The 26,400-nt window shown below is 35.9% G+C and overlaps 2 protein-coding genes across 2 annotated transcripts in view; one reads left to right on the top strand and one right to left on the bottom strand.

Annotated features, from left to right (window-relative positions):
• LOC115283859 (transcription factor SPT20 homolog) overlaps positions 1 to 520 on the top strand; it is a 2,623-nt gene extending 2,103 nt beyond the window's left edge. Inside the window, exon 2 of the mRNA XM_029930303.1 lies at positions 119 to 520. Within this exon, the coding sequence (XP_029786163.1) occupies positions 119 to 520 (402 nt within the window). The remainder of the gene's footprint in view (positions 1 to 118) is intronic.
• The window catches only part of IL1RAPL1 (interleukin 1 receptor accessory protein like 1), a 641,707-nt gene that overhangs the window by 567,393 nt on the left and 47,914 nt on the right, over positions 1 to 26,400 (bottom strand). The gene's annotated exons all lie outside the window — the stretch shown is intronic.

The raw sequence follows: 26,400 nt of genomic DNA, 5'->3' as shown, positions 1-26,400 counted from the left end.
GGCCAGGTCCCAGAAATCTGGGGAAGTGACTCCAGTTAGAATACTTCCTAAAGCCACTGTATCTACTACCAGCTCATCACAAACAACCCTGGCCACCTCAGTCGTGGCTACTTCCCAGAAATCCTCTATGGACATGAGTCAAGTTAGTATACTTCCTAAAGCTACCATATCCACTTCCAGCTTACCCCAAAGAAGCCTGGCCCCCCAGGTCATAGCCACTTTTGCTGGCCCCAACATCATCCAAGCAGTGGGCCCTGTTTATGGAGCCCAGGCTTTGGTGACAGGTTCCAGCTCTGAACAGGGGTCTACTGCTGGGGCCAGAGCACCTACAGAAATCAAGCCTAGCAACCTCACCTCGGTATCCTGGCTACCAAATGCAGTGCCCACTGTACTGCAGTCTCCTTCTCAAGTAGGAGTTCAGGTTTTTTTAAACAATGCCCCAAGTATCAGGCCAGTAACTGTGCTCCAGATTCCACAAAGTTCACTCCTTTCCAACACCCCGCAGCAGCCTCAGCAGTAGTGACTCTATCAGTTGATTCCACAACAACAACTTCAACAACCCTCAGCTTCCAGTCAACAGCCAGTAGTTTCTCATCTTCAGCAGCCAGTATCACAAGGTTCAAGTGCACAAGTGCCAACAAGTCAGAGAACAGCGTTATCTGCTCCGCAAGCCTTTGTCCTTAACCTCACTGGAAGGTTTCCTGCAGCCATAGGCAGCTATGTTGTCTCCAGCTGGTTGTGTGGACAGCCAGAGAAGACCTGGGCAGAGTGGCCCTCAGCACATAGTGCAGCTGCCCCCTACTTCACAGCTGCAGCCACAGCAGCAGGTACTGTTAAGAATCCTGCAGCACCCAGTGGCTGTGACAACAGTAGCCACCCATACAGCTCAGCCACATCCATCTAGTGAGCAGGCAGCAAACCAATCAAAAGGTGAAATGAACAAAGGCACACCAACCACTCCAAAATCCTAGATCTTGCATTCTTCTTCTCTCTCTTTTTTAAACAAAACAATATTGAAGCAAAGGGATTTTGAGTTTTTCCTTCATCTATGTCTGATTTCTAATACTGATTTCTCAGTATTTTATACTACTAGGTATACAAACCATTCAGAAGCACAACCCTATGCTTTTTAAATAAAAACATGGGAGTGATTTGATGAAAAAAAAAAAAAGAATTGACTGTGATATTAGCTACCATGAGGTAAGTATCCCAGCTCTGCAATTAACTAACCTTAAACCTATTTCTTAACTTAAGTGAGTCTCCAGTTCCTTATCTATAAAATGTGAATAAGAATATTCATTTCTTAAGTTTACTGTCAAGGTTAATGTAAAATATATTAAATATTGAAATATAAGTTAATTTAATTAATATAAATATTAAATATTTGAAAGAAACATAAGTAGTTAAGCTGAAAATAAACTATAGTAATAATATTAGTGCAAATAATAGTTTTGTTGCATTACATAAAAGCCAACCTTGGAATCAATAGCAAATATGCTATAGGAACTTAATTCCTCAGAAATAACCACCTTAGACTTTTAAATGTACACACACACACACACACACACACACACACACACACACTCCTCTTAGGTTTTCAAGTTATATAGATATAGGTACACTTATAGACATATAGATCCTGATCTAGGTATAGAAATTTTAATTCTCTATTAAATAAACAGTAACACTTTTACTCTACCTAGATGCACCACATGGTAAATTCTCTCTCTGATAAAACTGGATGCATGAGGCACTTTTAATTCGTTCTTCAGTAATTGAAGGATGATTGGGATCTATGACTCAATATCATTTGCCAGACAATATTCTTCAAGTGCATTATTCATGTGGTGCTTATTATTTTGCAAACACTTCATAATATACAAATGCACCTGCTATCTATCTCTTGCTCCTCTGTTCCATCTTCCTCCTCTGTCTCAATTATTTTGTCACCATTAGACAATACTCTCTCTAGAGAAAAAGTAAGTTTCTTGACTTATAATGGTCATGTGAATGAAAAATGATAATTTTAGATGAACTAAGGAAACAAATTATAATAGGTAATTATAAGGAAAAGAATAAGTAACTGTAATATGAAAATATCCTTAAATATAGTGATTTCTGTAGTTCCTAAACAAGATATTTTATGATAACATTGTAAAACAAGATGGTAAATGACTACATTAAAATCCTCTTGCCCCAAATTTGAATGAATTAAAAAATGTAGATAATACTTTAGCAATACTTATATGCGGGGTGCCTGGGTGGGTCAGTCAGTTAAGCTTCTGACTCTTGATTTTAGGTCAGGTCAAGATTTCATGGTCCACTGTTGGGCTCTGCACTAACAGTGCAGCCTGCTTGCAATCCTCTTTATGCCCTTCTCTGCCCCCCTTCCTCCCTCTCAGAATCAATACACTTAAGAAATAAAATAAAATACTTATATGTAACTATAAAGATTCATATCACTCAAAATGTCATCTTCCTGAGTTTTTGGATTTGAAGATTGCTTGAAAAAATTAGCTATGGGAAACATCATAAAAATATAGTTGTTAAATAGTTATTTTTGTTAAAAGGCTATTTTATTGTAATATTTGATATTTGAGACATCCTCTTGGATGACTGGTAAATTTCTTTCATTTAACATGTCCAAATATGATGGCATTCATCATTTCCCTGAGCCTACCAGTCCCTTTAATGTTTGGCATTAGAATAGTTCACAAAGTAATTGAATTAATTACCAAGTAGTTCTAAATACTTAAAGAAACAGAAAATCTCTCTGTATACCCTAATCCCTAACTACTTCTACTCCAACTTGTGGGCTTTGAGGGATTCTTAGAGAAATCCTCAGACTTCCTTCTTAACAGCTAAATGACCAACCACCCCACATAAGGTAACAGTATGAAAAAGTTGGAAGGAGGAGTCCTGACACCAGCAAATAGATTTAGGATAAAATGTTTCATGTGTGACATTTTAACATGTGTCACAGTGCATTGCTGAATACCCCTCAGTGCACGTGCATACAATGTGGAATTAAATTCAGACTATTTTGTTTGGCTATATGAGGTCTTTTTTGACCTGGGTTTGGCCTCTCCTCCCATTTCTGCATTCACATCTGTGGCTTCTTCTGTACTTAAAATACAGGTGCTCCTGATATGTGAGTTGTTCCTCACTTCCTTGTTGTGGTAAAGACCCCGAGCCAGGAACTCCTTTCCATTCCGTGCGCATCCTGTAATGCTTAGCCTCATCCCTTATAACAGCCCCCTTCAAAGTACTGCACAAGATTTTTTGTGGATCAAATATGGTAGTAAATATAAAGAAATATAAGAATTGAAAATGTACATTGATACAAGTATCCTTTTTAGATTTTTGCTTATTTTTCAAACATAAATTGTATAACATTGCATGCATTTTATAGCATTAGTATTTTAAATGATTAAAATGTGCTATATATAGTCTTACATATATGTAATACGTATTTATATTCTCTATGTTGAATGTCATAACTGCCTTTTTAAAACATCAAAGAGCACTAAATGGCAATTTTATTGTGAAAAATAGGATATATATAATAATAGCACTTTTTTGGTATTTAAATGTAATTTCTCTTTAAGCAGAGGTTAAACTGATATTTATATATAAGAAACAAGAAAATTAAATACAGTTTTGTTTTATTGGCTTTGACCAAGAAAATATTCCTGAAGTTATGATTCGGTTATAGGTCACTCTGATGAATTATAACAGAAAAGTTTCTTTTGCAACATTCTAAGGCCAATCTGAAGAACAAGAAGAAGACAAATCAGTACAGATTTCCTTTTTATTTCAACTCACCCCATTTCTTATGCATTTGTATTTCTTCAAAGTTTTGAATTCTGGGCATACAGTTATCTATGCAAATAAAACAATGTTTTCCTGTCTCTGTTTAGCTGTTATTATATCATGTGATGCAGTCTGATGGAGTTTTATTAGCATGGGGGGCTGTGTTTGGGATGACACGAATTAAAAGCAGATGTGGTAGAAAATGGGGAATTACTGTGCAATGAGAAAGTTCTGAGTTTTGCAAGATGCAAAAGTTCCAGAGATTTGATGTAGGGCAGTGTGAACACATCTAATACTACTGAACTATATACTTAAAAATGGTCAAGGTGGTAAATTTAATGTTTTGAGTTGTTTTTTTACCACAACTAAAAATTTAAAACCACCACCACCAAACAGATGTGGCATACAAAATCCTTCATTTTCAGAGGCCGTAGGGAAGACTTCACCTATGCACCCCTCTGGGGCCACACTGTCTAATTTTAAAAGCTGGCTCTGCGACTTGTTGGTTGGAGGGCCATGGCTAAGTCACTTAACCTCTCTGGGCCTCCACTTCTTCACCTGCAAAATGGAGGTATTTAATGGGAACTTTTAAAAGATCTGTTATGAAGATTAAAGAAGATGGTATTTGTAAGCTGTTTAGACATTCCACCAAATAAATTCCCCAGAATAACTGAAATGGAGGGGTTCGTCTCACCAAGCTTAAAGGAAATGATCTAACAAAACGTGCAGTCTGGCAAACATGAAACAACAATGATAAAGTTTAGAGGGACACCTGGCAGTTCTGCATTATCACTGAATTATAAAAATGGTGTGAGATCAGGTTTCTGATGCTGCGACACAGCAAACAAATAGTCGTTTCCAATATAAGCTCCAAATCAAACTTTCCAACAGGAAGTCACCTGAATTACAAGAGACGCTGGCTCACACATGCCCCATTCCACTAGCCTTCATAGGTTGCTGCAGACTTTTATTTTATTTTATATTAATGACTGATGATTCCCTGAGGCAAAAAGGGAGATGACCAGTCAAAGCCAACATTGTCCAAACATTCATCTAAAAGGCTTAACAGTGACTGTGACGGAGTCACCAAACCTTGCATTCATTCATTCATCCACACATAATTTATTGAGCACCTACTATGTAGGGACAGACTATATCAAAGCCCTAAACACAGAGCAGTGAATAACTCATAATGCTTTTCAAAAGCTTATAGTCTAGTACATTAAGAACGAATAAATATTAGCAAAGTAGAGAAAACTCTAGCTTGGCTTTCAAATCAAATTGTATTTACCAAACACAATTTATGCATTAGAAAGTTATAGTGGAAATGCCTTTTAATTTTTTATTATATTTTAAGACCGGCATTCAATGATAATTTTAAGAAACATTGCAACTTCAGATTTAAATGGAAATAGCAACAGATATCCACATGTAGTGTTGACATAATATCACTTTTTTATCACTTGCCCTCATTTCAGCTTAATAAGCTCTCTTGGCTCTCATCTTTCAGAGTTTAATCCAAAGGAATTAAACTGATATGCAAATGCCATCTCCCTTGCTTTAAGAATGACACTTAACACACAATTTCATTACAAAAGGCAACTGGAACGTTTGTAGAATGATCAGCTCATTTTTATTTTTAAAATGTTTTTTCTTACAATGTATGCCTGTAAATAAAATGTCCACGCACACAAATTTTATTTGATAAATGCCATGTGGATAATATTTGTCTTGTATACTGAACACAAAGTTCATACCATGTGATATTTCTTTTAAAAGCCAGCTATTCTTTTGCTAGTCTCTACAGAAGTATTTTAGCTTATGAATTGCATTAGCAGAAAGTATAAGGTAAGCAGAAAATGAACAAAGATGTATGCGTATGTGCGCACATGTGCACGTGCGTGTGTTTAAGGTAATCTGTCTTTTAGACTCAGTTTTAAATAAGAGTTCAAAAGGTTATAGTCGAAATGCCACATATACTTTATGAGAATAGATTCAATTAGTTAGGCTTATATAGTAGACTAGTCTAGTTCTCCACTCCTGCTTATATCCATCCCCTTTGGCATATAACCTTCACTCTCAGTCCACGATGTGACTTGCTCGGGCCAATGGGATGTTGTGAATCAGGAAGCAGGGGCTTGAGTCAATACTTACACATCCCTTCTTCCTCTGTTACATCTCTGCTGTGAACATGAGAACATGGCTGAGCTAGCTTCTGGAGGATGAAGGTCTCACAGAGCTAGATTCTAGCCTTCCCAGTTATTCCACCTTAGGCCACTGGAAATCAGTCAACATGTTATTAACTTGTAAAGAGATCAGCTGTAGTTGGCTAGGTTTAGGAGACAGTATACTTTCTCATGCTGTGACTCACTTACTTTAGTCATCATCAGTTGGGAAAACACATTATGTAGTATAGTATGTATCAATGTCTTAATATTTACTAGATTTTCCATTAAGCATTAATGACATATATTTAATAACACCCTTAAACATTCAGAAGCTTTAGAAAGATACAGTATTAAAAAGATGTATCAGAATTTGAGCATTTCTTCAAAAAGGAAATACTTCTCTTTGGTCTAGTAGCTGAAAACACGTTTAATGGATAAACCAATATTAATCATATTAATTATACTTATCCCACACATTCACTCAATAAATATTTACTGGGAAACTACTACATGCTAGTCATGGTGAAAAGTTATGGGAAACAAAACACATAAGTTTTTGGACTTTGATTTAAGTGCTTTGCTTGGTAAATTCAAATAAAAATAATTCTTAACTCAACCAAATACTGTAAACCCAATAACATGAAAATCAGCACTGAAAAATTTAATTTGACAGATATAAAAAGTTAAAAATATTGAATCTGTGTTTATGCACAAAAAGAAAAAATACAAAAGACTGAAATATGTGAGCTATAATTAATATGGGCTTGTTATTATCTTAATTTTAACTTCTGTAATTATTTCCTGAACAATCTACTTCATCTGTGACCTAAGACATCTGGCTATGAATCATTTAAATGAATCTAAAAAGTTAGCATGATTCCAAGACAAACAATTCGTCAATTTATCAAACTCTGAATCATGGAAACCTCAACTCCTGTTGGAAGTGTTGAAGGGTTTAGAGCATGGTACTAAGGGGAATAGATGGTACTAAGGGGGTTGAAATCCAACTGCCACCATTTATAAGCTGCCTGACCTTGAATCTGTTATTTAAACTCTAACTTATTAGCTTATACATTAAAAAAAAAAAGCTCCAGAGTTGTACCATATTAAACATGGCTTTTTAACTTTGGAATATTAATAGCTCACCATACCATAGATATGTTTCCCCCCCCCTCTGATTCTATGGCTTCATGCAATCTTTTCTTATCAATCGCACAAATCTGAAATTAAAAAAGCAAACAGAATTCTAGCCAATTAGCATAAATTTACCTGAAACACTCCTTTTCACTTTGATCATCACACCCTAATTTACAAACTAGGTTTATCTAACACCCAAAAAGAAAGATCATTAATATTTTGGGGTTACAGCTTTCTGCCACAAATATTTCCTGGCTGTAATCACTGGAACACATGAAAAAAAATCTCTTAAAAATGTATGTGACAAAACTAAAAAGTTGTTTTAACACCGAATGTATAATGTATAACTATACAGTCTCCTTGTTATATTCTTCCAAGAACTTTTCACACATTGTCCCCATCCCTTGGGTCTTTCTCATGGCATTAGACATAAAATATATTTATTATAAGATACAATTACTATTGGTTAGTAAAGTTTTTCTAAATATGATCTAACTCATAGGTTTGTTATGAGAATCACAGTTAGTTAAAACATATTTTAAATGTAGGTGAAAGACCTTCATAAACAAAAAAGTTAAGTGTTAGTAATTTTCTGAGTCTCAATTTCATCTACAAGATAGCAATAATAATTTCCACCTCAGGATTTTCTAAGCATTCAATGGGAAAATATATGCAAAACAATATAATGGCAGAGGGAGAGGAGTAGCTCAATAAATGATTAATGGTGGCTGAGCAACTTTAAACATCTAAAACAACTTACAAATTCAGAGAATATATATATATATATGTATATATACACACACACACACACACACACACACACCACACACAGACACACACATTACATGTTATAATCCAAAACATAATCACATATTATACCCTCTTTCAAGTGTAGTAAATTGTTCCAAGTGAGAAAGAACAGCAGGGAAAATGTGATGTAAAAGTAACATGGTGAAATTCATACTTTCTCTGATTCTCACCATTATCTCCAGATGAAAAATAATCATCGAATATGACATATCTGATATAATAACTTTCTGATTTTCTATTTTTCCTAGGTATTGCTTTGATGAGTGAATGCACCAAGAATATTTTTTTGAGGTCAAAGACTCTTTGTTATAGATAGTATCTGATAATTAATTTTAAGAAAAGAGAAGGCTACGAACCAGCCCTGATTTATGTGGTCGAGAGTCAAATGTTCATCAATTGATTTTTTAAAAATCTGAATACAGGATAGAATTATCCAAGATTAACATGTCTCTTGTACTTCTAGTTCCTTCACCATTCCTTCCTTCCTTATCTCCTTTAATCAACTTATATCCCATAACCCCTTCCTAGCTTAGTTTAATTTTCTGACAATGTAAATGGTTTGGTTGATCACTTCAACAATGCACTCTTTCTATTCATAAATTTCTCACTACATGTTTTTATTTCACCCATTTGCCAAATCCTGACTCTTTCTCCAAAATCATGCATCCATTCTTCAAACACACAACCAAATCATCTGGAGGATTTTTAAACATCCTTTTTTATATATGTATCATATTAATGAATGTAACTACTCCAAGGTATCTGATATTGCTATAAATTATCCAGAGGAGAAAATTAAGGTGAAATGGAGATTATAAATAAAGCTGCCATTAGTAAGAAAGTAAGCTCAGAGGGTGAAAATTATGTTCAGAAAGTATTAACTGTTAAATAGAAAATCTGGAGGTGCCTGGATGGCTCAATAATTGGTTGAGTGTCCAGCTTCGGCTCAGGTCACGATCTCATGGTTGAAGGGTTCGAGCCCTGTGTCGGGCTCTGTGCTGACCGCTAGCTCAGAGTGTAGAGCCTGCTTCCGATTCTGTGTCTCCCTCTCTCTCTGACCCTCCCCTGCTTGCACCGTCTCTCTGTCTCTCAAAGATAAATTTAAAAATTTAAAAAAATTTTTTAGATAGAAAATCTGGCTGAGAAAATGCCTATAAAAGAAAACAACGAGGATGTTCTGTTTCTAGTAGTACGGCAATCTAGGTTATTTGGATCAAACTTACCAATAGAAATAAATAAAAACACTGTGTTTTTTAATCCCGCAAAATGAAATACTTCATATGAGTCCTAGGCCAAAATCTAAATAAAACGGGAACTCAAAAAAATCAGTGGAACAATGAAGATATTACCCTAAGGGCACTTATTGGACCTACCTAGTGATCCCACTTGCCACAGCCTAGGTTGTAGAGTGGCGTAAGATTGAAAGAGGGGCAGAGGAGGCTCAGCCAAATAACACATTGGTGAAAACGCCCACCAAATACAGCTAAGGGTTCACCCTCAATAAAATAATGAAATATTTTTAAAAAGTGACCTTCCCCAAATCCTTACACATCCTTAAGGTAGATTTATAGTACAGTATTATTTTGCCCCATCTCCAAAACCTGAAGCTATGAATTTAATTTAATTTATAGTGACTGCAGAGTATCATACCTTAGGCACTCTTTGACAAGGCAAATGGAAGTCGTTTCTAGAAGAGTTCTCCTTCATCCTAAGCCTCAGAGCATCCCCCAAAATAATATTCCAAGAAAAAAAATCAGCTCATTGAAACAAACAAGCAAACAGCAACTAAAGCACGAAAGGAAATAAGGGACCTTGAGCAATAATCATAAGAACAGAAAGCAGCTTGCTCTCTCTACTCTCTATAGTGAAAATACAAAACTAGAATTATCAACCAGCACTATTAAAACAAATAAATAAAAGATAAGCTTTAAGTGTATATAGATATTTCTATACCTTTCTATAAAAATTACCTAACTAATTTGAAATAAAGCAATTCTGGGCCACCAAGGTGGCTCAGTTGGTTGAGCATCTGACTCTTGGTTTCAGTTCAGTCATGATCTCACAATTCATGATATCGAGCCCCATGTTGGGCTCCATGCTGACAGCACAGAACCTGCCGGGGATCTTCTCTCTCCCTCTCTCTCTCTTCCCCTCCCCTGCTTGTGCACACTCTTTCTCTCAAGATAAATGAGAAAAAGAGCAATTCTTAGAAACCTTCAGAAAATGAAAAATATGAAGACTGCACTTGTGATGAGTATCAGGTGCTGTATGGAACCACTGAATCCCTATATTCTGCCCCTGAAACTAATATTACATCATATGTTAACTACCTGAAATTTAAATAAAAATTTAAAATAAAACTTCAATGGATAGGTTTGATATCACATTAAATACAACTGACAAGAAAACAGAACTAAAGCATACAGTGGTATGGAAAAAGTCACTAAAATAAGAAAGTGCCCACCATCTCCCAAACATCCTTTACTCAGGGTAAATGAGAACAAATGGATAATGAAATATTCATTATAAATGGGATGGATCTTGAGGGTCACAGATGATGGTAGATTTGCTTTCATAACAGCACAGATGTAAGGACACCATGGTCACAGATTTCTAGACTGCATCCTTGGCCTTGATTACCCTTAAAATGAATCTTTTGCTGCTTATATAAAGGACAGGAAGAAGGCAGAAAAATCAAAATTCATTTTCAGGAAAAAGAAAACCCAGAATTCTAGCCATGGATATTAGATGCTTCATCTCAAGTATTCAATTATATAATTTTTTTCCAAAGTAAAGTGAATGAAAAGAACATAAAAATGTGATGTTTTGTACTGTAATTGGACTTTGAGAGAGAAATAATAACTAAGTACTTATGTACCAAAGTACTGTTTTATGTACATTATCTCCTCAACTCTAACAATATCAAAGGAAGAAGAAATTAATATCCTTCTTTGATGCCTGAGGAAATAGATTTTTGACAGGAGAAATACACTGTAAAGAAAAGGATTTGAACTCAAATCTGCTGCCTAAAGAGCCCAAGCTGTTTTTGTTTGTCTCAAGTTTTTATTTAAACTCTAATTAGTTAGCATATAGGACAATATTGGTTCCAGGAGTAGAATTTATCACTTACAGACAATACTTGGTGCTCATCCCAAGTACCCTCCATAGTACCCATCACCCATTTAGCATGTCCCCTACTCACCTGCCTCCATCAGCCCTCAGCTTTTTCTCTATGGTTAAGAATCTCTTGGGGTACCTGGGTGGCTCAGTCTGCTAATCATCCAACTCTTGATTTCAGCTCAGGTCATGATCTCATGGTTCATGAGTTCAAGCCCCATGTCAGTCTCCAAGCTGACAGCAAGTAGCGTACTTGATATTCTCTCTCTACCTTTCTCTCTGCTCTTCCCCTGCTCTCTAAATATAAATGGATGAATGAATGAATGAATGAATCTCATATGGTTTGCTTCTCTTTTGTCCACCCCCTCTGTTCATCTGTTTTGTTTCTAATTTTCTGCATATGAGTGAAATTATATGGTTTTGTATTGCTCTGACTTATTTTGCTTAACATAACACATTCTACCTATATCCATGTCATTGCAAATAGCAAGATTTCATTCTTTTTAATGGCTGAGTAATATTCCATTGTGTGTATACATGAATATTACATATATACACACACTTATATACATAAATGTGTGTATATATACATAAACATACATATATACGTAGATATATACACACATATATCTACATACACCTACATATATCACATTTTCTTTATTCATTAAGCAGTCAATGGACATTTAGAAGCTCCCAACACCAAAAACAGTGTTTTTTTTTTTTAAAGTGAACTCTACACCCTATACCCAACATGGGGCTGAAACTCACAACCCCTAGATCAAGAGTCCACCCACTGACCCAGCCAGGTGCCCCTAAAAAAATAGCACTAAAAATAGCATTATTATATATCTATGTCTATATCTATGTAAGGAATTAAATTCAGGTTAAAACAAGTGTCATCTTATTTTAAAAACACTTTTTACATCTATACCATTTCCTTGAAGTTCCCTCCAAATTCCTTGCCAGATCTTTGACAACTTACTATTAAGCTGTGAACAATGTCCTGAATGGAAATATAGAAGGCAACATGATAAACAGGACCAATTTGGGATCTAAAAGCCCATGTGGATTAGAGTAATGGCCAACTGTAACAAGGCAAAAAGTAACATCAGTGAAGAGATTACACAGCCAGCTGCAAAAGATTAATAGCTACCCCAACAGTGGCAGAACATGACTATGCACCATCTGGGGGATGTATACAAACTGGTTTTAGCTATCAAAACAAACAAAGTATCACAATATTTAGACCAAGCGAGGGGCGAGCCTCATTCTTTTCCACGTGTTAGACCAAAGGACAGTGATGTGACTGGAAGCATGTAAAATGAATCACTATGAGAACTAGAGATGTTCAGCCTATAAAAGAACACAGGAGCATAAAAAGGGGGAGAGGTGACAGAGGTAGACATGTGTCCCCAGGCATCTGTCCACAGGGAGACCCTAATGATTCTGTGTCAGTGTGGTTTTAAATTCAAATCTGCATGTTAGATTTATCAAACTTAGAACCCCTTCAAATTTTGCACTGTGTTTTCCGTGTTTATTTGTATCTGGGAAAATTCTAGCAAGGATCTGAGCCAAGGAAGGCATAAAGATATTACACCGCCTCTGAGCCCCATTTACACTCCCACCATTACTGGAAGAGTAGGACTTTACAGCTTTCTTAAAATATCAGAAGAGCTTTTCGTAAGAATGAAGAACTGCAGTTGCTCTAGGGTAGGGTCCCAAGACACAGAACTTGGCTCAAAAGGAAGGAACTTTGGTGAGCTCAGAATAAAGAAGACATTTGTAAGTGAACAATGCAAACAGAAATACCTGTCTCAGGATGTCATGGACATAAACTTCAAATACAGACTAGACAACCATTTGGCAGATACTGGGCAAAGAAACATGGGATGAGCACAAAAAACTAAATGAGCTACAAGGTACCCTCCCCCATCCTATAATTGTTTTAGACTAAAACTCCCAAATCTCTTTCTCTTTCTTTTACTCTTTCTGGAACTTCTAGTCTGATTTTCAAACACCAGTTTGAAACTGTCATCTTCAAAATTCTTCTAGCATCTTAAATCTATTCAGTTAAAGACCAGAATATATCATCTGCCCAATTTCCTGTTTCTATTCTGATACCACATTATCCTAGTCATCCAAGCAGGAAACCAGTCATTATGGGCCCCTCCCTTTCCCCCTTCATCAGTTGCTAAATCATGTGGATTCTGCTTTACAAAATGTTTCCCATACCCACCTCCTCATTTCCATTTCTTTCCCACTCTCCTAGTTCAAACCTTCACTATTTCTCACTTAGGCCATTTGGTAATGAGCTGTTAACTATCATCCTCCCTCTGATCTCACCTCCATTCTATTTATCTAATATATGACAGCCAAATCAATTTTTCTCAGAAGGAGGCTGGATGACACATCTCCCTCTTCAAAATTCATTACCTCCTACAGAATTAAGTACAACCCCCTCAGAAGGGGATGTGATCTGAAAGCTATATTGAACTTTTCCATTCTCTCTCTCACTGTGATCATAGGTGAAACACCCTATTCAATTAAAGTTTCTGGCAAAGTTTTTGACTTTACATCCTTGTATTTTCTCTCTCTCTTGGGTGACATTAAGCCCTTGCCCAAAGTGCCTCTAATTTTCACATTTATACTCAAAATTCATTTCAGGGGTGCTTGCGTGGCTTAGTTGGTTAAGTGTCCAACTCTTGATTTCGTCTCAGGTCATGATCTCAAAGTTTGTGGGTTTGAGCCCTGCACCAGGATGTGCACTGACAGAGCACATCCTCTTGAAATTATCTCTCTCTTTGTCACTCTCTGCCTTCCCCCTGTGCTCTTTCTTGCAAAATAAATAAACATTAATAAAAAAAGGAAAAAAAACTCACTTCAAGTATTACCTACTCTAAGACATCTGTACTGTGTGATTACTCTCATTTGTAACCCTTTAGAGCTCTTTATTTATATTTTCATTAGCCCACAGTGTAATCCACTTTGTATTATAAATATCTGTCTACTCAGAAGAATTCACGTTACTATACTTCAAAGCCTAGGGCAAATAGAGCATTAGTCATTAATGCTCTGCAGCATCTGGTACAGTGTAGGTGTTCAATAAATAAATAAGAGATATAGACCAATTAGTACTGCCACTTTTTCAGTATATACATTTCATTGTCGATTTTAAGTTGGAGCCTCATAAAAACATGATAAATATATAGCCCCCACACAATCACGGCCACCATTGGATAAACCTGCTAAGGTGTATTTCCTCCTGATAGTCAACAGTGAAGGTTTAATATGCCCCCAAAAAGGAATGGACAAAATGCATCTCTCGGTTAAGAGGATATATTGTATGTACAAATCAATTCTCTGCTTAAAAATGTCTTCCTTGTGGGCTTTATTTAACAAGTATGATATATAGGTATACATATATTACTATGCCCAGGCATTGTTATACATGCTTTACAAAATATGACTCATTCAATTTATCATGCATTTTAATATGTAAACACCTTCATTTCAGGGATAATGCTACAAGTATGTCTTATGATGCCTGCTTGGCCACATACCCTTTTACAGGAACTTTCCCCCACTGAGAGCACAAGCTTAAACTCAGCTGAAGGAAATGGACACACACTCCCAGCTCCTACAACTCTTCTCACTCACATAAACCTCTACAATGAGGCCAAGTGAATTGGAACAGTGATAACCAAGAGGGCAAGATACCAACTCCCTGAAAACGTCCACACCCTAATCTCTAGAGCCTGTTAATATATTACTTTAATTGGCAAAAGAGACATTACTGGTGTGATTAATCTAAGGGTCAAGAGATGGTAAGATTAGCCGGGGTTATTCATTTGGGCCCAATCTCATCCCAAGGAACATTATAAGGACAAGAAGTGGGCATTACTATCATACTGATTACACCCATGGGACAATCTTGACACAAGTAAAATAAAGAGAAGAAATGGGTGTGTTCTTACTTTGGGGGGATTGTTTGTTTATTTATTTAAAGTACAGTTGAGGCACAATGTTCCATTAGTTTCAGGTGTACAACATCATGATACTACATCTCTATGTTACATTGTCCTCACCACAAATATAGCTGCCAGCTGTCACCGTACGCTGCTGTCACAGTATCACTATTCCCTGTGCTGTACTTCTTATTCCTCTGACATATTCCATATCCCATAGTTGGAGGCCTGTGTTCCCAGGCCCCTTCATCCATTTGTTCTCTGTATTCATAGGTCTGATTCTGATTTTTTGTTTATTCTTCTGTTTTTTATATTTCACATATGAGAGAAATTGTATGGTATTTGTCTTCCTCCGTCTGTCTTACTGTACTTAACATAATACCCTCAAGGTCCATCCCTTCGTTTGAAGTTCAATTCAAGGAAGTGAACTGGCCTTAATGAACAAGAAGGGATATATTTTGGTGACAGCCCAAATATAGCTAGAAAGTAGCCTTCTGATTTTAGAGGAAATATTAAAAAGCACAGGGAAAAGTAATATCAACCTCTTGCCAATTGCCCAAGTAATTAAGTTAATAATATCCCACTGTTTTTGTCTTTGTTTGTGACAATAATTCAAAGAAACTGTCATATATTATGTATGTATACACACACATGTTCATTTTTATACCAATTTCTATGATACACCATTCATGAAATAAATCCTAGACAAATGATACATCAAAATGCTTCTTTTAAAAAGCTATAAATGTATCTGACTTCAGATTCTGACATTAGGATAAGGAAGTCCAGAAGGCTTTCTGAAATAACACATGACAAGGGGTGAAAACATGAAAGACCACATTCATGCATTAAACTTGTAAAATTAAAAACAAGTTTTACCAATGTAAGCAAAATAAAAAAGATAACATGCTCTGAAATTATTATTACTCATTGAAAATATCTGCCATGTATAAAATCTTTAAAAGGTTTAAAAAACTTACAAAATATGGTCTACAAATCAATAAGAAAGTAAAGCAGTATAAAAATGGTCAAAGGTGGGGAGCCTGGGTGGCTCAGGTGGTTAAGTGTCCAACTTGGTTGTGAGTTGGAACCCCATGTTGGACTCTGTGCTGACAGCATGGAGGCTGCCTGGGATTCTTTCTCCCTCACTGCCCCTCACCTTCTTGTGCATCCTCTCTGTCTCTCTCTCAAATTAAATAAACTTTAAAAAAAAGTCAAAGGCTATAAATAGGTATCTCAAAATGGAGAAAGATAAGAGAGCCAGTTAGTATATGAAAATCTAAATTCATCACAAATCAGAGAAAATACATATTAAAATAACGCACTGATAGCCTTTTGTCTTCACAGTGCTTCAAAAGATAGGCGGCCTGTGAATTCTTACACCCTGCCGGTGGGAAAGAAAATTGTTACCGACACTTGGAGGGCAATTTCACAGTATCTACTAAAATGAATTATTACTGTACCCTATGACTATCAGTTTGTCTTCTTAGTGTCGATCCCAGACAAATGCTTATATGTACAATGAGGCACTATCATGGACTATAAATGAAACATTGTTTGTAATGGTGTAACATTTGGACAATCCTAAATATCTACCTATAGGGAGATAATTTAATAAAGCTCCTATGTAGTATAACCGTGAAACATTCTCCATTGGTTAAAACGAATGAGTTAGGCCTTACAAGTGAAACCTCCAAGATGTATAAAAATAATCTGCAAAAAAATTCATTTCAGTAGAAAATGTCTGACTTCTTGTACTTTGGCCTTAAAAACCCCTGGAGAAGTTAGACAGTAGAGATAAATGCTGACTAAGATAAACTAAGGTATTCTATGTGTATTTTATTTAAAAAAACATTTTTTATGACAAGAATAGGTTTTAGTTTTGTCTGATTTAAAATACATGAAAACCGTAAATACTGTAAAAAAAATAAGGAAAGTGAATCAAGGCAAATTTCTATGTAATCTGAGTAGGTGGATGAGTAAAGAGATGAATGAGGCTTTTTAAGTTTCCCTTTTCTGTAAACATAAATATATTTCATATTTATGATATAAAATTTAATTTCGTAGATGAAAATACGGACTTGAGTATGGCAAAAAAAGGCCCAAAAATAAATAATTAATTTTATCACTTTTTTAAATTTCAAAGATATACGATCTTCTATTTCTATTTATTCTTACTCACTTCCACTGAATTACTTTTCTGGTTGAAATGAAATGATCAGGTCAACCGCAAAAGACTAAGTGAAATCCCAGATCAGTGAAACTTTTTGAGCAGATTTACAACTTGCATTGGGGAGCAACAGAAAACAATTCATGTTACTGAATAATGAAAATGTGAGCACAAAAATGGAATATTTTCATATGCATGGCAAACCTTTGAAAATATCTTCATGCAAAGTGTGCTAATAAATGTCAATTTTAATACTGTACCTGACATCCTATTTATTTGCATTATCCTACTTTTGAAATATCCCCAATGCATAATTTCCCTCTTGTTCTCCTACCTGTGTGTGTGTGTGTGTGTGTGTGTGTCTAATATTAGGCAAGAATGAAAGCTTAATTAAAAAAGGGTTTTCACTGATGCCTATTGGGAAAGTTACATCCTTAATTACATGAATATTATTCACACACAGATGCACATACATATATGGGTGTTCAGATGTACAACAATACAAACCAATCTTTTCTCACATAATATCATAAGGCTGGATAGTACTTTAGGGAGTGTTTCCTTCACTTGCAATTCACCACAGAATGCTCTTTACCATAACTCTATCAGATAATGCTATTTCATACTTTCAGAAAATTAGGCATTTACTAAAATCAGTGAAGTATTTTATTTCTTTAGTTTCTACTGTGTTCTTGGTTCTATGGGGTAGTAGTAAGCATTAAGTGTATCATGTAACTTCAGGTTTATATGGGTTCTTTGGAAGCAAAGAAAAATATTCATCTTAACTCCAAGAAAAGGGGGAAGTATGGGTTAGAATAAAAACCAGAGAACCATTTCACCTGTGCCACTTCTGTGCCCCAACCCTATTTACTCATGAGCCATTTAGTCTCACCTTATGGTAGCTCACCTTCTCCCTGATAGACTCATTGGAAAAAAGTATGGAAAATAAACAGAAGAAAGCAAACATTACCTGAAATCCCACCATGAGAGAAAATCATTATTATTAATATGTGTATTTATTTTCAGTATTTTTCCAATGAGTCTGTTTTTTCTTTCAACATCCAGAAAAACTTAAAGCTGTTTTCATTTTAAATGATAAATACTGGGGGAGGGGAGCAACAGGTATATTGTTTTGATTACCTAAGTAACTAAAACTTGTTCACAGACAGTTGAGGAATTATCATCTCCATTAGGCACTAATAAGAAAGACCTCCAGGAGTAATGCTGCTGAGCTAAAGGATCTTTTTCAGCATTAACGTGTTTGAAATTTTATTCCAGAAAAAAAAAAGAACCTTCATTCTCTGTTAACATTAAGACCCAGGACCCAGTTATGGTGCCCCGTGATCCTGCTTCTTTGACATTGCGGATAATTCAGGTGATGCTAGCCTACATTCTAAGTCATGCTTACATTTGAAAAACTGATATGTAACTAGAAAATAGACTCAATTACTCTTCATGCTGTGATGTACGTCTGCTATGTATCTTCCTCTACTAATGTCCATCCTTTGTTGTGACTAAGGAAGGTGAAGGCAAAGCTTCCCACGTGCGACACTAATAGCCAGATGCAAGTGTATTTGTTGGATAATTCTTCTCCAAAGAAACTTACACTTTATCTTTCTCTCCTAATCACACCTATCTTAATTTTATTCTCTGTTCTTACTGCTGCATGGAATTAAAATTGGGGGAAATATGGCACTATTACTTTCTGTTCAGATATACACTTATTTATTTGCTGTTTCCCTCACTAGAACCTAGGATAAATGGAGGGAAAAGCCAAATTTTTAAATTCACAATTGAATCTCTGATGCCTTGCATAGTCCAGAAACATAGTAGGTTCCCCACAAATGCATCTGAAACAAGGACTTATTTTGGTCCTCAAGGTTAAAGGGTTAAGCCCCTATCACTTCCCTGTGTCAGAAATTTTATCCTAAAGTAACCATCAAAAAATAAAAATCATGACAATTATGGTACATCAGTACACATTTTTCCATCTCCTTTTAGAATTTTGGAGACTTCTTTTAACCACTAACATAGTTCTCGATGTTCTCACAATTTTTTCTTACATTTTTGTAACGTTGATTTACTTTTGAAAGACAGAGAGAGACAGAGCATGAGTCGGGGCAAAACAGGGAGAGAGAGACACACACACAGAATTTGAAGCAGGCTCCGGGCTCTGAGCTGTCAAAACAGAGCCTGACGCAGGGCTCAAACCCCTGAACTGTAAGATCATGACCTGAGCTGAAGTCTGATGCTCAACCAACTGAGCCACCCAGGGGCCCCAATGAAAGCTCACAATTTTCATTTGAGTATCAGCATACTCTTTGTTCTAGTCTTTTATCTTCTTCATGGAAGTAAAAATGTTCCTCCTGTCAAAATAAAATCTTCCCCTTTGCCCCAACTCATCTTCTCAAAACTACCACCACATTTTCATTGGCCTTCAGCTTCCACTGTTCCATCTTTGCCTTAAATTTCAGTCATCATTCTTCCAAGCTCTCTTCATGGTTCAAACAGTCACCTGCTTGATGATACTCAAGCATATATCCTCATTTGTCTCCTCTACATTCTATCCTTTTTATATATTAAATAAGCAGGCTAGGTAGCTTTCTATCTCTGTACTCGTTCATCATATATTTTTAATAAAAGATCAACAGATTATATACTCCACAAATAGCATTTCATTCTCTCCTAAGTAGATGTCTGCACGCAGAAAGAGCCTTACCTTTCCATCAGGGCTGCAAAGGTGACACAACATTTGGAATCTATTTTCTGAAAGTGGGGGACTCCATATGTAAAGATGAAGCCTCTCTGAATGTCCTGATAACTAACTCATTCTGGAAGGTAGCAACCTCTATTTTCAGACATAACTTTCCAGCCCTTTTCTGTCTGCCATACGACGTACACAGAAACAGTCCTAAGTTAAAGGATGACAGTGGTGAAAACAGTTATGTAAGTAGACATTTTAAAATTCTCTCACCTAGGTTAAATTCAAAGTAACGATAAACCCAGCAGTCAGGAAATGTCTCTAACTTTAACTGGATCTATAATGCACAGTAAGATATGTACTATAATATCAATATTCCAGCTTTCTCTTCTACTGTCTTTGCGTTCTGTCCCTTAGATATACAGTTCTCACTGTAGTGGCTCTGTTTCAGGAAAGAAGAAGGGAAAGAACAAATGGCCAAAAGGGTGCTTGCCAGCTGAACGGGATCCCTGTAGGGAAATTGCCTGGAAACCGTATCTAGAAATTGCTAGACTTCACTGGCCAGACAATCATCACATGGTTATTCCTAGGAACAGGGAAGGGGGGAAAATACAGTTTTCTTTTAAGCTGGACCCACTACTATCCCAAATAAAAGTAGGTATATGCCATAAAAAGGAAGTACTGATAAATGCTACATTGTGGATGAACCTTCAAAACATTATGGTAAGTGAAAGAAGCCAGACACCAAAAGTCACATATTTTATGAATCCATTTATATTAATTATGAAGAAGTAGTAAATCTATAGAGAGAAAATCCAGATTGGTAGGTGCCAGAAGCTGGGGAAAGGGGAAATGGGAACATTTTCTTTTGGAAATGTTTGAAAATATTTTGGAACTAGATAGAGGTGGTGATTGTACCACATTGTGAATGTGCTAAATGACACTCAATTGTTCACTTTAAAAGAGTTAATTTTATTTGACATGAATTAAAGAAGTTGACCTCAAATGTGTATGTGCATATATATATATGTGTGTGTATCTATAGGTATATATGCTCATACAGACACATATATATACATATATATATATTTTTTAATGTTTATTTTTGAGACAGAGCACACACATATGCATGAGCAGTGGAGGGCAGAGAGAGAGGGAGAGAGAGGATCTGAAGTGGGCTTCCCACTCACAGCAGAGAGCCCAATGTGGGGCTCGACCTGAGATGCTTCACCAACTGAGCCACCCAGGTGCTCCGTACACACACACACACACACACACACACACACACATATATATTTTAAAGGAGGGTTTGTGGGCAAGAAGGGAAAGAAGAATATCGAGTAGGCAACCAATCATCTCTGCCACTGCACACCTATTTTCAATTAGCAATTACCTATTCAGTACCTACTATGTGATAGCCATTGGGCAAAGCTACTATAATGTTGGAAGTGATAGAAAAGTTCCTGACCCTATAGTGGGCCCAGAAACACTCGATAGGAGAAATAGTAACAAATTTCATTTGAGGAAATTTTGTAAAATACCTGATGAGTTTTACTCAAAAAAGTGTCAAATTCATTATTGAAAACAAGGAAACTATAATAAGCTGTCACAACCAAGAAGAGCCTGAGACACGATGATTAAAAGTAATGTGGTATCTTGGATGGCATCTTTGAACAGTCAAAGGACATTAGGGAAAAACTGAAGAAATCGAAGTAGAGCATTGACTTTGGTAATAATAATAATAATAATAATAATAATAATAATATATCAGTGCTGATTTACTGTGACAAATTTACCACAGCGATATAAATAGTTAATAATAGGAGAGACTGGGTGGGAGGTTTGCCGGAAGTCTCTGAACTAACTTTTATAATAATTCTGCATATCTAAAACAGCTATAAAATAAGTTTATTTTTATAAAAGGGGTATATATGGTAGTTCTCCAGATTTTACACCCCTTTTGCACTTGTGAATTCTTTTTTGTGACTCCTAAATACTTTGGTCAAAAGGTAACTTGTAATGTAATAGTGTTGTATGGTGACAGATGTTGCTGGATCACTGTTGTACACCTGAAATGAATTTATCATGTTGTGTCAACTATCCTCAAATTTTTAAAAGGGTAAGTTATGATACACCTAATATAAATAGGTATATATGTATGTATGTGTGTATATATGAATGTCTACTATATGCTAAATACAAGATTAGATTCTTCTTGACTATCATTTAGTCTTCATCAGAATCTTGTATATTATCCCCAGTTAACAGTGAGGGAATAGAAACTCAGAAAATTATGTAATTTGGCTAGCATCACAGAGTCAAAAGGGAAAGGAGTCAAAATGATCTGCTCTCTGTATCTTTCCATTAAGCCAAGCTGCATCCCTTATAAAAGACTTGTCCAGTCTTTCTCAGAGGGTTATTACCATAGTAATATGTGGTATTTAACTGCGTGTGGGTATGTGTGGGTCTATGTTTGCATTTGTCCCGTATGTGCTTGGGAGAACAGACCATGGTTCTCAGTCCATATGGTTCAGGTTCTTGATCCTAACTCTGTTGTGGGGCAGGGTTTTGACCCAAAACTGATCAGACAGAGTACTATATTTCCTTAGCTACTAGAGTTGGTCCAAGTATTGGCATATAATCGATGCATACCATCAAAGCCAGAAAAAACAAAAACCTATAGCTTTCTGAAATGGGGGAGAGGAGGGTGGACACCAGGGATCATATAAGCCTGAGGCTATTAGGGGCAATTTTAGTCACCAGAACAATACAGGGTGACTGAGAATGTAGCCAATACTGTACAGAGGAGAGAGAACAGTTAAGAGGTAGAGAAAATGGAGAAAGGGACAGAGACACTCTGACCACTGGAGTGTTCAGTTACTAAGTCAATATATATCTTTTGGACTATTTTACATTATATTTCTGTCACTAGTTCCTCAGAGAGTTATAATACAGAAAATGTATATGAAAAAAAACAGTGTTTTAAATAATAACACAAGTTTTTCCTGTAAGCATATTGTCTAAAATTAAAAGCAAATATTTAACAACCTTGCCAAACAAACTTTTAATAATATCTACAGAACCTTCCTGGAAATGTAAAGATGAAAACTCATAGTTTAACACTTTTACACTGATTAAATATAGCATTCTATGTTTATGTGCATTTGGCACTTAAGTCTGTTTCTTGCTTTTTCTCTTATCCATATATGAGCCAAATATGAAATATCTATATCTATACAGATATATATAGATATAGATATAGATATCTATCCCATACAATACTAGAAGCGAACATCTCCTAAAGAAGTTACATTCATATGCCTTTCACACACTCATGTACTTAATCGTTAACTCAGCCAACAATTTATTCATTCACTCAATGACTTATTTATTCAAGCTTTTAAGGAAAGAAATCATGCTAACCAGTGAAGCCAAAATAAAATTATTAAGATATTAAGATATGGTCTCTCTGTCCTTAAGAACCTCAATCCAGAGAAAGCAGCATATCAGTAAATGTTTAAAAAACTAATTTTGGTAGGAGGTATAGTAATTAAAATAATTAATATCTGCAAATTATTTGTTTATCAGGCACCATGATAAATTTCTAAGCCCGATGTGTGTAGCATCTTATTTAATTCTGAAAAAAATTCTATAATACACATATCATTCTCAAAGCTACCAAATTTCAGATGAGGACTCTGCGGATAAGTGAGGTTGAGGTGCTTGTTCAAGGTCACACATGTAATGGGCATAAATTCAAGGGTCATGAACTGCAAAGCATTTCTTCCAGCCAGTACTATATATACTTACTGCCACCGATATTCATTTAAAGCTGAGAATACTAATCATGTCTCCTTTGTAAATAAGTCACTTTATAAATAAATGCTCTTTTTATTTCATTGACAATGCTTTAGGTAAAATAATCCACGGTCATCTTAAAGTTTAAGATTGCTAAGATTTAAGTGAATTTTAAACTTCAAAAAATATGCTAGTCTATATTCTGATAAAGACATTAAAAATGTGTATAATTATTTACACACATATATATTTTTTGTCTTTTATTTATTTTTGAGAGACAGAGAGAGACAGTGAGAGCAGGGGAGGGAAAGAGAGAGAGGGAGACAGAATCAGAAGCAGGCTCCAGGCTCTGAGCTGTCAGCACAGAGCGTGACGCGGGGCTCGAATCCACAAACTGTGAGATGTGACCTGAGCCGAAGCCCGCCACTTAACCGCCGGAGCCACCCAACACCCCTACACACATATATTTTTAAACCTAGACAAAACTTCTCATTAATATTTTAAGATAATGTAATAAAATTTCCCAAACCATTTTATAATAAAACTATATGCTTGGACTTAGAATTTTACATTTCAAACTACAGATATTCTTGTGGATATCTTTCGAAACAAAAGAAAACAAAGTTATTCACAAGTAAAGCCAGAAAGCAGAATGATTTAGGTATATACATTTTTTAAATGTTTATTTATTTTTGTGAAAGAGTGCAGTGGGGGAAGGACGGGGGGGGGGCAGAGGATTTTATGCAGGCTCTGCAATGACAGAAGTGAGCTCCATGTGGGGCTCAAACTCATGAACTCTGAGATCATGACCTGAGTCAAAGTTGGATGCTTAACTGAATGAGCCACCCAAGCACCTAGTATATAAATTAAAATATTTTGTTTAATGTTTATTTATTTTTGAGAAGGAGAGAGTGAGAGAGAGAGAGCAAGCGAGCATAAGTGGGGGAGGGGTAGAGAGAGAGGGAGACAAAGAATTTGAAGCAGGCTCCAGGCTCCAGGCTGTCAGCACAGAGCCCAACATGGGACTAAGGGCTTGAACCCATGAACTGTGAGATCATGACCTGGGCTGAATTCGGATGCTTAACTGACTAAGCCACCCAGGAGACCTTCCCAGTATATAAATATTTAATACAGGTAATTGGGCATGGAGGTCAGGTTTATGACAAAAAAGATGTAATTCAGATATATTTTCATAAGCAGGCAAAAAGTCTGTAGTTTTCATATAATTTTGGAACTATTTATATACACATGTGTATCTTCTTTTAATTTTTAATTTTAATTCCAGTTAGTTAATATACAGCATTATATTAGTTTCAGGTATGCAGGATATTAATTCAACAGTTCCTGTAGTCATCATAAAAAGTGCACTCCTTAATCCCCGTCACCTATTTAACCCATCAGCCCCACCCCCCACAGCTCCATACTGCCATCTCCTCTGGTAACCATCAGATTGTTCTCTATAATAAAGAGTCTTTTTCTTGCTTTGTCTCTCTTATTTTTTTCCTTTGCATGTTTGTTTCTTAAATTCCACATGTGAGTGAACACATGAAATTTGTTTTTCTGACTTATTTCTCTTCCACCCATGTCATTGTAAATAGCCATATTTCATTCCTTTGTATGGCCTAATAATATTTCCTTGTGTATATATACTACACATTCTCTATCCATTCATCAATCAGTGGGCACTTAGGGTGCTTCCATATTTTGGCTGTGATAAATAATATTGCTATAAATATAGGAGTATATACATCTCTTTGAATTAACGTTCTTGCATTCTTTGAGTAAGTTTCTAGTAGTGTGATTGCTGGATTGTAAGGTAGTTCTATTTTTAGCTTTCTGAAGAATCTCTATACTCTTCTCCACAGGAGCTACACCATTTGCATTCCCACCAAGAGTGTATGATGTTCCTTCTTCTCCACATCCTCACGGACCCCTGCTGTATCTCGTGTTATTAATCTTAGCCTTCCTGACATGTTGGAGGTGATATCTCATTGTGATTTTGATTTGTATTTCCCCGATGATGAGTGAGGCTGAGCATCCTTTCATGTGTCTACTGGCTATCTGAACCTCTTCTTTGGAGAAATATCTATTCATGGATTCCACCCAGTTTTAACTGGATTATTTACACACATGTATCTTTAAAAACAACAGAATCAAGGAAACTTTAAAAATTATATATCCTTCTAATTAACTGACATTTTTGAAAAGCTAAATCACCATTGACATTTTTCTAATAAACTCAACATCTATAATTTAAATACACTTTCATATAGAGGGTCAAAATAAAGAAGAAAAACAGATGTCACAAAGTCTTTGTCCTTTGTTCTGTAAAAAGTGAAGGGAGCCAACTAGACCTCAAGATTAGTCTATCGGTTTAAAATAATACATAAAGTAAAGCAGCCTCTTTGGCTTATGTCCCCTGATAAGCTCTGGCCCGGCCAGCTTTCAGACTCAGAATTTCCAGGTCTAAAACAGAATAAATTTCTGTGTTTGAAGGCACCAAGCTTGTAGTTGTTTGTTACAGCAGCCTTAGGAAACGAAGAGAGTAATATGGTTCAATATACTTGGGGGAAGTTACCTAAGAGTGAAAGTGAAGAGTTCTAGATTTCATTTATTCAATATTAATTGAGCGCCTTTATAAGCCAGGTTTATCCTCTGGAGCTATGCGGATATTCTTGTGGTTTTGTCATCTGAGGGATTCTCAACTCTATGGCCTGC

Source organism: Suricata suricatta, chromosome X (genome assembly GCF_006229205.1).
Source record: "Suricata suricatta isolate VVHF042 chromosome X, meerkat_22Aug2017_6uvM2_HiC, whole genome shotgun sequence".
NCBI classification, from domain to species: domain Eukaryota; kingdom Metazoa; phylum Chordata; class Mammalia; order Carnivora; family Herpestidae; genus Suricata; species Suricata suricatta.
This window is presented reverse-complemented; position numbering and strand designations above follow the sequence as displayed.